Source organism: Sorex fumeus, unplaced genomic scaffold (genome assembly GCF_029834395.1).
Source record: "Sorex fumeus unplaced genomic scaffold, SorFum_2.1 ptg000007l, whole genome shotgun sequence".
Taxonomy (NCBI): Eukaryota; Metazoa; Chordata; class Mammalia; order Eulipotyphla; family Soricidae; genus Sorex; species Sorex fumeus.
The window spans coordinates 35,161,605-35,178,454 of record NW_026606064.1 but is presented as its reverse complement, the minus strand read 5'-3'; the positions used below and the strand labels follow the sequence as shown (position 1 = coordinate 35,178,454).

The 16,850-nt window shown below is 48.0% G+C and overlaps 1 protein-coding gene across 7 annotated transcripts in view; it reads left to right on the top strand.

Moving 5' to 3' along the window:
- Positions 1-16,850, top strand: part of NAV2 (neuron navigator 2) — an 822,647-nt gene that overhangs the window by 674,124 nt on the left and 131,673 nt on the right. For all 7 annotated transcript variants that reach the window (XM_056130622.1, XM_056130618.1, XM_056130629.1 and 4 more), the window contains one exon: positions 397-519. In XM_056130622.1, the coding sequence (XP_055986597.1) occupies positions 397-519 (123 nt within the window). The remainder of the gene's footprint in view (positions 1-396; positions 520-16,850) is intronic.

The following is a 16,850-nucleotide window of genomic DNA, read 5'->3' as shown; positions in this document are numbered from 1 at the left end:
TTCTCCCGCTGCACATTCTGGAATACTTATCCCTGTGATTTGCTAATGATATGTCAGTTCCGTTCATGGGACTTAGGTAAAACACCTGCTTGGTTAATTGCTGACATTCAAAAAATGCCATGAATTCATCTGTCAGTGAATTTTATTCACTCAGTTCCCTTCTGGTTCCGAGATTGCTGTGAGTTGGGGCTAATTGAGCTGCGTACTGTTTGCGCTGGCAAGCTGCTGGGCCTGCGGGCTGAGCAGGCGCCCGGGTGCCCCCCGAGCTGCGATCCATCCGAGACAGTCTGAGGAAAGCCTCCACTTCCTGGGGACTCACTCGGCTGGGGATGGCCACGCGGAGCGCCGGACAGGACAGCACCCAGCCCTGGACCTCATCCTCTTCTCCTTTCAAAGGTACATGACGGATGGCGGACTTGGCCTCTACACACGCCGCCTGAACCGGCTCCCCGATGGCATGGCCGTGGTGCGGGAGACGCTGCAGAGAAACACCTCCCTGGGCCTCGGAGACGCTGACAGGTAGGACACCTGCCTCCCTGCGGGGCATGGGACCGGTGTGGGGACTCACTCCAGAGTGACCAACCAGCAAGGGGGAAATGCAACTGGGAGCGCACAGCCTGCGCCTGCCGGGTGATGTGTGTTAAACTAGCTGTTGGGCACCCCAACAGTTTTCAGACCTGCCTGTGCCAGAACCTAGGCTTGGGAGAGGAAGGGCTGCGGGGGTGGGGGGGGGGGGGGCGTTGAGTCCTGCTTTGGGGAAAGGGAGTGTTTCTGAGAGCAAGAAACCAGGAAGTGCTATGATCCTGTTGCTGTTTTGACTGTTGCCACAGCATCTTTGTCGTTCAGTGACTCCGGGGATCTGCCTTATTTCCTCTCATTAGCCAGCTTTCTAGGTATTGCAGCTGGGAACTGAGTCCCTGGTGAAGTGTTGGTTCCCCGGTCCTCAGCTGAGTGGGCTTTGCCACTTAGAGTCTCTTAGTGCCTTGGAAAGGGAAGCTTAGGGGCACCGCCAGAAAGGGACCTCAATGCAGTAAGGGTGGGTTTTGCCTGCTGGACATCCAGGTTTGTTCCCATGCATCATCCCCCTAAACACCACAGCAAGTGATCCCTAAGCACAGAGCCAGGAGTAGTCCATGAGCATCAGCAGGTATGACCCAAAAATAAAACACAAAACAAAACCCAGAAAAAGGGATACAGATTTTTATACATTGGACAATAGACAACAGAGGTGTTGATTGGCCTCCTTGCAGCTGCTGCTGGAGATGGAAAAGCTTCCAAGCTTCCAGAGGGGTTTGAGCCAACATTGTACAACAGGTAGGGTATTTGCCTTACACACGGCTGACCAGGGTTCGATCCCAGGTACCTCATCTGGTTCCCCTGAACCCTGCGAGGGTTAATCCCTGAGCACAACCAGGTGTGGCCCAAAAAGAAAAAAAAAAAAAAAGGAAAAGAAAATACTTCAAAAAAATATTCCAGCAAAGAAAGCAAAATGCAGGCTAGGGAGATGGCTTAAAGGGCTGAAACATAGGCTGACCATCAGGGGTGGACCTCTTCTGCCCCACTTAAAAGAAGAAAGCAGAATATTTGGCCTCCCCATCCTTATTTAGACACCAACAGATGCTAGGAGTCAGCAACCAAATGAAGGTGTCAGGGTTCTGATTTCAAAGTTCCCTTTTGTGGGATATATATATATATATATATATATATATATATATACGTTCGTGTGTGTATATATATATATATATTTTGAGGGCAGAGGTGTTTGGGCCACACCTGTCTGTGCCTAGGGTTTCACCTCTTGCTCTGTGTTCAGTGGCCACTCCTGGGGGGACTTGGGGAAACAGATGTGATCCCAGTGCTCAAGCCCAGGTTGGTCGCATGCAAGGCAAGCACCCAATCCGCTTACTACCTCTTTGGTCCCATTCTACATCTATTGATTTCTTCTTTGTTTGGGGTTGTGTTCAGACTTCAGGGACAGGAGGCACACTTTGCAGTGCTAGGGGCAGATGCCAGATTGGTTCTGAGGGTCCCAGTGGAGCTCAGGGTGTCACTGACAATCAAACCCAGGCCTTTTGCACGCAAAGCCTGTGCTCAGAATGCAAAGCATCTGACCTCTCTCCTGGGTGCTTCCACACTTCTCAACTTCATGGTTTGTTCATGATCTGACCGTCCAAGGGTTTTTGGTACACACTGCGCCTTTTGCACGACTGGGTTGATGAGACGTAACCGAGCATGATATGTTAGGAGCTTGAAATCACTGTGTTCCCTGAAGGCAGCAGCCTCTGTGTCAGAGTGGAAGCTATTTCTGGCAGAGTTCGGCGGCCTGCCGTTCTCTTTGCAGGACTTGGCTTTCCACAAAGGGAGCAGTGACTTCTATTTAGTCCCCCAGCTTCCAAGAACCAGGGTAGCATACTAAAGAGACAGACACTCAAGCTGCCCCAGCCATGGAATTTGCTGCATTCTCTCCTCTGGGAAGACTAAAAAGCTTGCACGGGGATAGGAAGCACTGAATTGGTAGCAGGAACTGGGGAGGTCTGGCCCAGATGTCCCCACTCACTTGACGTGTCCTTCTCAGAGTGCCCTGTGGTCCAGAGTGGCCATTTATATCAGAGGTCTAAACGTAAGGCCTTTCTCAGCAAATGGACTTTGATCTTGTTCACATAATTAAAAGAAAAAAATTAATACTGCTCTGAAAACTCCATCGAAAGAGTTATTTGAGAACTGCTCTTTCGAAGGGGAAAACACTCTGTCACAAACATCTTTAGAGCAAGTATTATCAGAGGAGTTAAAAAAAAAAAAACAAGTGTTGCAACAGCCCCACTGGAGATTTCACAGTTCACCAAATTATTTTGCTTATTTGTGTTCTCAGTAAACATGTTGTTGGTTGGTAAAGTATATTAGCGCAAGAGGCAAGCCTTACAAAGTACTCTTCCCCGGTAGCAAAGGCAGGCTCTGCTCTCGGCAGTTTAATTTAATGCTTCATTGCAGGGTTAATGGAATTACTATAGATCACAGCTGCGTCTGTTTCTGTCTGGAAAGACGGCAGATTTTGAGCATGGTGGAAGGATGGAGCACAAGTGTGAGGTTGCTCCATTTCAGCCTGGACGGTGGAGCCAAGTGGACAACAGTGTCCTCTAGTTCTCCGGAGCTGTGGCCATTTGAGACTGAATGGATCTATTGACCAACTTTTAAAGAAATAGTGTGGGTGGCTTTCAGAACACAGGGATTTAATAATGCTTATAAATTTCCTCTTTTATGTAGGCAGTGACCTCTAGGCAATGACATAGTTTGCATTGTTTTGTAGAATGTTCAGTGTCTTCAATCACAAAGCTATTATAAACAATTAAATGCTTCCTCTTTGGCTAAGTTGAAATAACAGTAGGTTTTGTGCCTATATGGTTTATCACGTAAATCTCTTCCCCAAATTACGTTCTAGGTGGTTCTAGATGAGTGTTTCCCACGGTGAAAGATTAGCAACAGTAACATAGGAAATAATTTGAGTTGGTGAATAATTTGAGACAGGAGACTATTTCTGCTTTACATTTCAGTTTTACCATTTGTTTTTTTAAATCTTAGAACTAATGTATCAAGTCTTTAAATTTACAAGTATTTCTTAGGGTAAGTATTAGTCCAGACTAAAGCTATTTAATTAAAATTATCAAAGAATATCACAGATTGTATGTGGAGATATTTTTAAAATGTAGTAAGGGAGACAGGAGATAGTACCATGGTTAAGGCAAAAGTAGTTGTTTTTCTTTTGTTCTTTGGTTTTTTTTTTTTCTTTTTTGGGTCACACCCAGCAATGCACAGGGATTACTCCTGGCTTTGCATTCAGGAATTACTCCTGGTGGTTTGATTCCTGCCACTATGTGGCTGCCGGAGCATTGCAGCCTTGGATGCTGTCAATGCTACAATCTGTGATCCCAGAGACCCCAGCACCACTGAGGTAGCCCAAGAGAGCCTGGCACTGTAGGGCCTAGCAGTCCCACATCCTTAGATCTTTGTACACAGCCAATGCTAAGGCTGGCCTTGAATCATCGGTGGGGTCTGTGGACCCCCTAAGCACTTCTTAGGACTCATCTCTCTCTCTCCTCAACACCTCCAACTCCCCCCCCCAACACACACCCAAAGAAAAAGGTGTTCTGTATATGACTACCAATTAGGTAGCCTATTTGTCCCTATAATTGGACTATATTCTTTTTATTGTGGGGAGTTGGAGCCACACTTTGCAGTGCTGAGGGCCTGTGCCTGGCTCTCTGCTCAGGGGTCACTGCTGGTGTTGGTCTGGGGTGTCTGCAGTGCCAGACATTTGAGCCAGGACCATTACATGTAAGGCAAGGGCGTTAACCCCAGTGCTATTTCTCCAGCCCTTCATTGGACTATATTCCCCGACCCCACCCCTCACCCCTTTACTTCTCACCTTCCATCCCACTGTCGATGTTGCGGAAATAGCCACACATGCTGGGTTGTGTTGGTTGTGGTGCATGAACATCTGGCTATGGGGCTTTTTGGGTGGTGGGCATGCTGGACACTCTTTGGTTGTGGTACTTGCACTTGTGCTTGCTTGGGCAGGGATGTTCATCTCCATGAGGATGCTTATGCATCTTGTTAGTTGGGGCGCTCACACACACCTGGCTGCATAGTGCCAGAGGTCACCAGAGGCATCGCGGATAACAGAGAGCAGAGCTGTCAGGACCAGTTTGCCTATGAGAGCAGCACCGGGCATTGAACTCATGGCTTCATGCTTACATGACAGATGCGTTAGTTGCTCAGCCATCTCCTGGCCCTTTCAGCTCTTTAATTTAGACTGGAAGTCTAGACAATTCAGTGGTTTCTGAAGTCTACATGTGAAACCTGCAATGATATCATGCATTCCATGGTGCTACCTTAGGAAAGTAGACGTGCCTAAGTGCAGGTATTTCAGTACTAGTAGGTGAAAGTCCGGGCAGTATTTTTTTCCCCTTTGTATTTTGACAAATTTTATCTGTGCAGATGGAATGTTAGCATGTTGGTGAAAGAAAATATGATGTGGGTCCTTCTCTAGAAGGCTTCATCAGTTTCTACCATGTCTGAGGAGACTTCAGGGATCCCAGTATTTGTTTTAGAACACGTATCTTTGACTGTGTATTTAAGTGTCGTACATTCAGAATTCAAACACAATTTAAAAAAAAGTTGGGTCTGAAGAAATCATACAGAGGTAAAGGCACTTGCCTTGCATGTGGTTGACTGAGAATCAATTCCTGAGACCATATATGGCTACCTGAGCATGGATTCCAGAGCACAGAACTAGTATTAAAACTATGGCTCAAGAAAACACAACACACACACATATATATATATATATGTATATATATATATAAACTAAGGACCAGAGCAGCAGCACAAAGGTTAAGGAACTTGCCTTGTGTGTGGCTGTGCCACAATAGTGGCTCAAATGCCTCACTACTTATGGTCCCCAGAGCACACCAGGTGGACCCCCTCGAGCACTGCTGGGTGTGACCCCAAAAGAAACAGAAAAAGACTAAAGAGAAATGAGTCAGAGACATGGCTCAAAGGTGCAGGTCTTACATGTGGGAGCCCCAGGTTTGACCCCAATCTCACAAGGTCCCCAAGGTACCACTGGGAGCCAGCAGTAAGCTGGGAGCAGCCCCCAAGCCCCACGGGAGGGGGGTCCCAAACAAAAATTAATGGTGATAAATATAAACAAATGAACCATTAGAATTTTCCTGCACTCCATTGTCTTTTTTACTTTATTGATTTTAAATTGCTGCCCCCATATTTGATCATTGTATAATTGAAACCCAAGCACAAAAATTTGTAAGTCTACAACTGTACCTCATGACGTCTCACTAATAAAAATAAAAAAATTTTAAAAAATAAAATAAATTGCTGCCCCCACCCTTATATATATGTATATATAACACATATATATACCCTTATGTGTGTGTGTGTGTGTGTATATATATATATATCACTGTATCACTGTATCACTGTCATCCCATTGATCATCGAATTACTCAAGCGGGTGCCAGTAACGTCTTTATTTCTCCCAGCCCTGAGATTTTAGCAGCCTCTTCTTACTCGTCTTTTCCCAGTGATTGGAGGCTCTTTCAGGGTCAGGGGAATGAAACCTGTTAGAGTTACTGGTTTTGGCATATTGAATACACCACATGGAACTTGCCAGGCTCCCCCCATGCAGGCGGGATACTCTCGGTAGATTGCCAGACTCTCCGACAGGCATATATTTATATATTTTTCTCTATGACATATATATATATGTATATATATCACGTGAAAAAAAATGTCTGAGACTGGAGCAAAATGGGTCACATGAGAAACCAACTGGAAGAGAAACTGTCCTCTTTCTTCTTCAAGCAGACTCCCTCCCCAGCTGGAGCCAGCCCAGTTTCAGCTTGAATCAGGAGTCTCTCTGGGGTGAGAATGTAACTATGCAGCCTGGCATGTGACAGCCTGCTGAGCCAAGCCCTCGCTAGGAGTGTCACAGATCACAGGAGCTTGGGCGCCACCCCGCTTTGCTGCTTGTGGAGAACAAGGCCCTCCTGGTGGCCAAAAACAGTGCACTCTGGCCTGTGGGTAGATTTGAGTCCGGGCCAGCACCTAGCAGCCAGCAGATGGAGCTGGGGGTGGGTGAGGTGGACATTGCTTAGACCCACCCCACCCCACGCCCCTTTTCTGGCTCTTTCTTAAGCAGAGCCTCTGCTGGGAAATGCAGATGAGAGATGGGAAGTGACTGTTCCCTTGATCCTCTGTTCCAAGCCTTTGGGGGTACAGAATAGTAAGTTCCAAAAGATTCCCATGGCCTAATGATTGGAAGCCATGGATGTGTTGAGCTCCTTGGCCAGGAGGAATTCAGGTCACTTATCTGCTGACACTCCAAGAGGGAAAAATATCCAAGTGGTCCCCGTGTAATCACAGGGTCTCTAAGAGCAGAAGAGGGAGGCAGGGGAGGTGGAAGGTAGCAGGATGCTGTGGGAGTGGGGCCTGCCTGTGGGCTTTAGAGGATGGGAACCACAATCGCAAAAAGCAGGTACCTCCATACAGGATTCTAGGCAGGGGAATTCATGCTCCCCTACATCCTCCAGAAATGATGGTTAGCCCTGGTGACCCCCAACTTCTGACATGTGGAACTAGTATTACACTAATTTTTTCAGAGATCCATTTTTGCATTTTTCACCCACTGAGTTTGTAGTGATTAGTTACATGAAGGGCTGGAGCAATAGCACAGCAGTAGGATGTTTGCCTTGCACCCCGACTGACCTGGGTTCAATTCCTCCTCCCCTCTCTGAGAGCCTAGCAAGCTACTGCTCCGCCCACATGGCAGAGCCTGTCAAGCTACCTGTGCTGCATTCGATATGCCAAACACAGTAACAACAAGTCTCAAAATGGAGATGTTACTGGGTCCACTTGAGCAAATCCATAAACAATGGGAGGACAGTGACAGTGACAGTTACATGAAGAAAAAAAAACAATAGAGATGGTTATCAGGAGATAATAGGAACAGTAAGGACTGCCATTCCCTACTGATTGCTATTTTAAAAAGTCATGCCATGTCATGCCCCCACAAACACCATCTGATTTATGGTGAACTCATAAATATGCCCCATACACGCATCTCTCAGATGTTCAAGCTGGGAATAGAATCATTCTACACACGCACATTCACACACTCGCATACATGCACACAGTGCATACACGTTCTCACGTACACAGACATTCACACACTTGCACACGTGTACACACATGCACACAAACCATGCTCTAATCACCTAGCATGCAATCTTGTTGGTCATGGCAGGGGGGTTCCCAGATCCCAGCCTCTACCTCGCTTTAGTGATCCAGGAATCCATAGCTTCTACCGAGTCTTCTAAACGACTCTTGGCTGGTCCTGGCTAAGGCCTGGAGGGCCCCCATATTTCTTTTCCCCAGTGCTTTGAAAGCTGCTGGAGAACCTCCAGAGGCTGGGGCCATGGTGTAAAGAGGGCCTTGCCCATCCCCACCAGCATGCCCTAATGCCCTGGGGTCCACTGTGCACTGTGCACTGCTCCTTCCTCCCATCAGCAAGTTCAAGTTCCCCTCCACCCACTCCTGTTGGTACCCTTTGTCTCTGATCTCAGAACTGGCCCCTTGGTCCCCCCACATGCATGTGGCAGGAGGGAGACAAGACAGATCTTCCCCAGCATAAAAGTTACAAGGGAGCTAGGACCCTTGTCATGTCCAGTGAGGGCAGATGATGCATGTCTTAGTCTCACTGATTACATTTCAAATGCCTTGAAGTCCCCTGAGGCTCGTATCTCTGCCCCTTCTCTGGGAGTCAGAACCTCTCCATCCTCTTATATTTCAAAGACTGGAAGACCCCAGCGGGGATGCAATAAAGAGACTCAAGTCCCAGCCGTCTCTCTCTCAGCTGCTTATTCCTGAGTTTGGGGCATCTGTTTCTCAAGTCAAAACTGGAGAGATAATACAGGGGTTAAGGCCTTAGATGTGGCCACTCCAGCTTTGATCCTTAGTATGATGTATGGTCCCTCAGACCCTCCAGAAGTGATCCCTGAGTGCAGAGCCAGGACTAAGCCCTGAGTGTGGCCAGATGTGGCCTCCCCCCCAAAAACAAAAATTGTTGGGGAGAGCAGAACAATCATACAGTCAGTAGGGTGCTTGCCTTACATGTGGCCAACCCCGGTTTGATCCCTAGAATTACATCTCTCAATCCCCACCTGAGTGATCCCTGAGTGCAGAGCCAAAAGTAAGCCCCAAGTGTGGGCAGGTGTGCCCCAATTTTTTTTTCATTTTTTTATTAGCGAAACACCATGAAGTACACTTATAGACTTATAAATTTTTGTGCTTGGGTTTCAGTTATACAATGATCAAGTACCCATCCCTCCACCAGTGCCCATCCTCCCCCACCACGGGTCCTAGCATCCCTCCCACCCCCCCCCCCCCGTCCCACCCTGCCGCAGTGGCAGGGCATTCCTCCCTGTTCTCTCTCTCTTCTTTTGGGTACTGTGTTTTGCCAGAGAGGCATTGAGTGGCAGTCATGTTTGGTCTATAGACCACTTTTAGCATGTCTCTCCCACCCTGGGAGGGTCTTCACAACACCCTTTATTTGGTGCTCTCTTCTCTATCTGAGCTTCCTTCTCACCTAGCACATGTGGCTGGCCTTCAAGTCATGGAGCAAAATTCCTGGTACTAATCTGAGCCCTTCCTGGGTGTTAGTCTCCCGTTTTGTTGCTTTATGTTCCCCAGATGAATGCAATCTTTCTGTGTCTATCCCGCTCTTTCTGACTCATTTCGCTTAACATGATATTTTCCATGTAGTACCACTTGTATGTAAATTTCATAACTTCATCTTTTCTAACAGCTACATAGTACTCCATTGTGTAAATGTACCAAAGCTTCTTTAACCAGTCATCTGTTCTCGGGCACTCAGGTTTTTTCCAGATTTTGGCTATTGTAAAGAGTGCTGCAATGAACAAACACTTGCAGATGTCACTTCGACTATACATTTTTGCCTCTCTGGGATATATTCCCAGGAGTGCTATAGCTGGGTCAAATGGGAGATCGAATTCTAATTTTTTGAGAATCGTCCATGCCCCAATTTTTTTTAACTGAAAAAGTGAAGTGAAGATCGTGTTCAGCCCCTTCTCATGGGCTCATTAAGAGGAACCCATGAGGTGAGGATGAGGAAGGTGTTCTGAAAGTGTAAAGCACAGATGCCCAATACAGATAAGATAGAGCCAGACAACGGATTGTCCAAGGCCCTGCTAATCATTTAACTGTTCAGGGAGATCTGAACTCTATCCCCAGGCTCTCTTTTCTCTTTATACTTAATTAATAAACAGCAATTAAACTCTCTTTTCCATATTAGTGTGGAGTAACTATGTAATAAAAAGTAGTTGTTGGGACCGGAGAGATAGTTAGGCAGGGAAGGCACTTGATTTGCATGTGGCAGAACTCAGATTCTGTCTTTAGCACCACGTATGATTCCCCCAAGCACCACCAAGAGTGATTCCTGAGGACAGAGCTTGAGCAAGTCCTGAGCACCACAGCCCAAAAGCCAAGGAAAAAAGCTGAAAAGCAGTTCTAAATTTAAATAAGCATCAGGACTAGGGGAAATGGAACTTAGAATATGGCCTAAGGGAGAACCAAGGACAGATAACCTCATCCTTGATGCTCCAGGTCCCGCATATAAGGTGATTCTGCCCTGAACATGCATTGTTCTCTGAAATTATATTGTCTGGCTTCCTGCTGTGATTTATTTTGTTTTGTCCTCACATTGCTCTCTCCGTCTCCCCTTCTCACATCTCCCGTCCTCTCCCCCTCCCCTGACCATCTCCACAACTGTCTGCAAGCCCACAAGCTCCTGGGCAGGGTCTAGTCTTATGTTCAGTGGTCAGGCCTGATTGGCAGCTGCCCTGAGCGCAGGACCCAACCCCACAATTTCCTTTCCGGCCCATCTCCTTTCATCCCCTGCTCACACAGAGCCAGGGAACTTAGTCGTGGAGAATGAAAGTCACTTTCATTTGAAAGCTCGTAAATGGAGCCTCAGAGGAGGATCTCCATTTCCGTGGTACCAGGGTAATAATTACTGTGGCCTTTCCCAGGGGCTGCAGTTCTGCTGGTGCCCCGGCTCCTTTTAAAATAAGAGCTGTGGATTGTGGGCTGGGTGGCAGGGGCCACCTGTGCTGAGCAGGGCGGGGCGCTGAGAGGAAGCCAGCCCATGTACCTGAAGGCACATGGGAATTCTCCCAGAAGTTGTAAATTGTCTGGAGTAAAAGCATTTGCTTATCTTTTCCCTTTCAAAGGGGCCAGGATAGAACACAGTTCCAAGGGCTGGTACACATGCTTTGCAAGCAGGACCCTGGGTTTGATCCCCACGTGGTCCCCTGAATACCACCAGGAGTGACTCCTGAGCACCTCCAGGGGTGGCCCAAGAACCAAAAAGTTATTTGTAGAGTGGGTTATGTAAGTGTGGATGAGAGACTGTCTAGCAACTTGGAAGCAAGAATAAGAGAAAAACGGTGCCTTTTCCTGTGCTTAATCCCCCAGCAGCCCACAACAAATACGGCAACCCAAGTTAGAATCAACCTACACCTGTCCCCTGGAACAATAAAAGACAGGTGTGTGTATGTGTGAGTGCGTATGTGTGTGTATGTGTGTGTATCTGTGTATGTGTGTGTGTTTGTGTATGTGTGTTTGTGTGTGTGTGTGTGTGTTTAGGAGGGTATGGCCGGGGCCATCCATGACAAAGCTAAAGGCTTACTCCTGGCTTTATTGTCAGAGATCACTCCTAGAAACTCTCAAATGACCATATGTAATGCCAGATCAGCATCATGCAAGGCAAGCACTACCCGTGTAGTGTCTTTTTCAGCCCAACACTCGCTGTTTTAATCTGGGTACCTGGGCAGGTCTTTGCAATGGTCAGGATGGCCTCACCTTCTGACTGTTGCTTACCAGGGACTATACATTGCTCTCATTCCAGAGCTCAGGGTACAGTGGGATGCCATTCCCTGCTCTGACAATTGCCATTGCAAACAGCCTGGAGCATCTCTCACCATAAACCATCCACACAGACATGGCCCACGTGATTCTCATTTGCTTGTCATTGATCAAAGCATGTCACCTGATGACAGTAAAATTGGAAGGTGAAGCCAAATGGGAATTACCAGGTGTCTGTGAGCAGAAGAGGAAACTTGTGGTACACCACATATGTTTTATTACAAGTAGGATTAGTGTTTTCCTTTGAAGGGGGTGTTGGCTTTGGGGCTACACCTCATGGTGCTCAGATGCTACTCCTAGCTCTGTGCTCAGAGTCACTCCCAGAGGCACACGGAGGACCATGCAATGCTGGGAATGAAACTCAGTCCTCAGACAAGCAAAGCATATGCTCAGCGCTTTGAGCTACCTGGCCCTTACATACAAGTAGAACCTGAGTTTGATATCCCCTCCCCCAGTCAACCAACTGTATATCATGTGTAGCACACATTTTATGTTATAAATGGCATAGTTCTTGGGCCAAAATGTATCTCAGAGGTAACACACACTTGCCTTGCAAAATCCTAATCCCTGTAAAAAATAAATAAAGATCACATATTTACTGTGTACCTGTGAGATGCTAAACCTTGTGCCACCCCATTTGGGCAATGGTCTCTTATAAGCAGGAAAGTGAGCAAATAAATGGACATATGTCATGAATAAATTGGTTAAGGGATATTCCGGGTCTCTTGTTTTTCAGCCAAATGTCCAACTGTGTTTTAATGAGTGACAGTTTAGAGAAAACACTGTTTAACATTTACTAAGCACTGGCTAGACGCTAGGTCCTGCAGCTCCAAAGACAATAGCTCTTTCCCCTGCTCTTAAAGAATGTATAGTCAAGTAGACAGAGAATAAATCCGTATTTGGTGTTCAATAAATTTCAGTAAACCAGCCATCAATGCCCTTAAGCTGCCCCTGCGTATCTACGGAGAGGATCGGGAGAAGTTAGAGGCCATCCTGCACACGGAACTTGCTGGTCTAATAAAATGCAAGAGGTTCCTTTTCCTGCCCACTGATTTGAAAGATCCTTTAGAAACATTCCTCAGGTGTCAAAATAGGCTTGCTTATCTCATTGGCAGGTGACGAATTTCTTTTGTTTCCTTTAACTCCCTTTGTCCCATTCAAAGAGCAGTTCTGGTGGCTTCTATTACTGACCTGCCTTCACCCTCTGCAAGAGACCCAGTGGATAAGCTGACGGTGCTGGACAAGGGCCCTCACTGCAAGGTAGCCTTTAGCTAGGTCCAGGCCAGTCCAAGGTTCCCGCTTAGGGAAATGTATTTTCCCAAGGCTACCTCCACAATTCGTGACAAGAAGAGTTTCCTAACTAAGACTGTGGAAATCTGTAGGGAGGGGGACGGAGTCCTTTGGCACCCTCTCTACAGCCTCACGCCTTGCACAGCAGTTGCACCCCGGGGAGCTGGGCAGTGGCTGCTCTGTCCATCGGCTCCCAGGAGCAAGGCCAGATTTAAGCAAGTGTGCAATCTTCTCTTTCTTTCTTTCTCTCTCTCTTTCTTTCTTTCTTTCTTTCTTTCTTTCTTTCTTTCTTTCCTTCCTTCTTTCCTTCCTTCCTCTTTCTTTCTTTCTTTCTTTCTTTCTTTCTTTCTTTCTTTCTTTCTTTCCTTTTTGAGTCACACCCAGCAACGCTAAGGGCTTACCCTGGCTCTGCACTCAGGAATTACTTCTGGTGGTGCTGGTGGGTCCATATGGGATGCCGGGGATCAAACCTGGGTCGGCTCATGCCAGGCAAACGCCTTACCTGCTGTGCTATCACTCTGGCCCCAAGTGTGCAGTTTTCTGTGCTAATGGGTAAGGCTGTTCACAACTGTGAGGAAGACCCATGCACACTTAAGCCCCAAGTCTGCCGCTACGGGCACAGATCACCCTGGACCCAAGGCTCCTTCTGTCCAGACTCCCCATTTCCCCAACTCTGTGGTCCGATGGGGTGACTCTACAGCCCCCAAGCTCCTGGCAGTCAGTTTCACAAGTTGTCCCTTGAAGTCAATTGAGAACACAGTTCATCTTATCCATCCACCTGTCCATGGGGTGCTGAGATCCCAGGCATGCTCCTCATGGTTGGTTATGGGCTCAGGGCGATGAATGTGACATAGTGTCTCATCTAGGAAAGTGATACACACTCCAGGTCCCCTGTGCAGAGAGAAAGCCCAGGGCTCCCATTTCCTGCACACCTCAAGGGGACCATGTTCACGTAGCTCCAAAGCTAAGCCACAGACCTTCAGGCGTTTGGGCCTGGCAGGCAGCTGCTTGTTGCAGAGAGACCATGGTGAAACCTTTGGGGGGGGGGAGGGGGGAGGGCTTGTGTCTGCACTGACACTTTGTGGGTTTTTTTGCTTTGTTTTGTTTTAATTAATTTATTTTTTTTATTACTGAAACACCATGAGGTACAGTTGTAGACTTACAAATTTTTGTGCTTGGGTTTCAGTCATACAATGATCACATACCCATCCCTCCACCAGTGCCCATTCTCCACTACCAATGATCCCAGTATTCCTCCCACTCCCGCCCCCCATTCCACCCCGCCTCTGTGGCAGGCCATTCCCTTTTGTTCTCTTTCTCCTTTTGGGTGCTGTGGCCTGCAGAAGAGGCATTGAGTGGCAATCGTGTTCGGTCTATAGTCTACTTTCAGCATGCATCTCCCATCCTGGGAGGATCCTCCCAATACCCTTTATTTTGTGCTCCCTTCTTTATCTGAGCTGCCTTTTCCCCTAGTGTGTGCTGCACTGACACTTTAGAAAAAAAATTTCTATGCTCCATTCACAGTGGATTTGGCGCCAACTTGGAGCGTCCCCAAGATCATATTAGGAGCTGAAGCTTATGGAATTAGTCTTATTTTCATCGAGATAAAATTCCAAATGGCTGATAAGCAATGAAATGTATGTATGTTGGTGGGCGTTTTGACTCAGGATTTAATTAGACTTGGACGCAAATGGTTCCCTAAATCAGCTCTCAGTGGGTGAGCCTGTCCAGAGGGCACAGGCCACCTAAGGAACAGACAGTGTTGGGGAGAGGGGGGACATGATAGGAGGGACTTCCCAGCACTGTGATTTTTCATCCAGTTGGCAAGCTTGGCATGGTAGGCCAGAGGCCTGGAGGGCAACACAGCACTGGAATGGGTTCATCCAAGGAGACCAGGAGTTTATGAGGAAAGAAACTGAGGCTCAATAAGGGGCTAGTGGGGAAGGAGCCATATTAGGATTAGCATTCAGGCCTCCATTGCCCCCAGTGGTTGACCTTGCTCCCCGCTCCATGCAAATGCTTGGTTCCAGCTCTCCAGGATCAAGCCTCACTTGCGGATCACTAAGGTCATTAGGGAGCCTTCCTTGTTGCTTGGCACCAGCTATGGAGCTTACAAAAGTGATAACATCAGGGTCACTGATCTTTTAAGACAGTCTCCTTCCCATGTACCTCTCAGCCCATCTGAGTTGCTTGACCAAAAGAAAATTCGAGTGTCTGGAGCCATAGTACAGTGGGTAGGGTGTTTGCCTTGCATGCAGCCAACCCGGGTTCGATTTCCAGCATCCCATATGGTCCCCTAAGCACCACCAGGAGTAATTCCTGTGCATCATCGGGTGTGAATCAAAGGGGAAAAAAAAAAGAAATTCCGAGATAGTTCAACTCAGGCCAGGCTCTTCAATGGCTGAGGGAATAGTGATTCATTCTTAGGCTGAGACCTGCTAGTGCAATACTCTCCTCTGAAAAACGTTTAATGAAGTGGAAAGATGGTACAGGAATTAAGGCACTATCTTTGCACACAGCCACTGACTACAGTTCAATCCCCAGCACCCCATGACCCCCTGAGCCCTGGAAGCCCCTCTAGGGCCGAAACCCCTACTTGGAGCTCCCTCACTTCCTCATCCTCCCCCCAAAAAAGAACCATTGAACTATTTCAGTGCCTGGATCCCCTCAGCAAGGACTTGAAAGTTGTCTTTGTCATCTTGATCTCACCGGTCAGCCTTCAGGGTCCACTCCCGCAGGCCGGCATGGATGGCTCTGCTGATGGCCCAGTGGTCTTCTGTGTCTGTGTAATACAGGAAAGGGAGGCGGCTCTGTCTGCCCCAGCTGCAGCCCCTGCTTCTCCCTGGTCCTCTGCACCCTTTGATTTATCTTCTTCATTAATCGGTGATGCTCAGTGCTGTAAAATTGCCTGCAATGAGATCTGAAGAGAGACTGACAGTTTGAGGGATGGTGCAGGGTTGTGTGGAGATTAAATAGGGTCCAAGGGAAATGAGGTGGTTTCCCGGCTCAGTGCACCCGAACCCCAGACTCTGGGATTTCTCTTGCCATGCCTCCCTTTCTCTCATCTGGGGTTTAGGAGATGAACTCCCTCCCCCCCCCCCCCCCCCCCCCGCTGGTTTCCCCAGAGACACAGGGAGACTTCAGAGTCCAGACCAGCCAGACTGTTTGCGGGCTTCAGCTCATGGAGAGCAGGAACTGTGAGTTTGCAGCCACAGAGGCTGAACGGAGATGTGCAGTATGGAGTGGGTAGGAGTTGTATTTGTTTGTTTGGGGGCCATACCCAGTGCTGCTCTGGGCTGACTCCTGGCTCTGTGCTCAGGTATCACCAGATGGGCTGGCAAGGATTGAACGTGGGTGTGCAAAGCAAACACCCTACCTGCTTTACTGTCTCCCCTTCCCCGGGTAAGAATATTATCCAGAGGGCACAGGTGGATTCTAGAAAGCCCAATTGGGGGACCCTATATTCAGCCATCAGAGTTCCTGTGGGGTCCCTTGTTCCACTGTCAGTGTGGGAGCAGCTTTTGAGGACCAGGACAGAGGTCTCTGAGGGGCTACTCAGACTCCGACTCTGGGCAACCAGACTTTGGCATTCTGATCTGAGTTTTATCTCCAGCACCACCGAGGCATGTGCTGGTCTTCATTCTCCCGGCTGTTTCGCTTATTTGCCTTGACCTCCCAGGAGACACGGAGACTGGAGTTATCCCCATTTCATAAATGGGGGCAGTGGGCTGCTCAGTGGCACACAGGCGGTGAGTGGCAGAGCTCTGGTTCCAAAACCATTGTTGGCTCAGGGACTGTCTGCCTCTCCAAGGGAGGGTGTATCGGTGATGAGGTATGCATGGACTCAGTTCACTCTCAGAATGATCGGGAAGGACCTCCAGGCTTCCAACTCACGCTGCAGGACTAGTTGGCTGCCTTGCCTTTCCCAGGCGCCTCCCGTCTGCTCCCCTTCTCCCTTAATCTCAGACAGAACCACCCTCCAAGTCGCTTTCATCCCCACAAGATCTCCCCCAAACACGTACTTTGTTCTCTGGTAGCCCTTAACT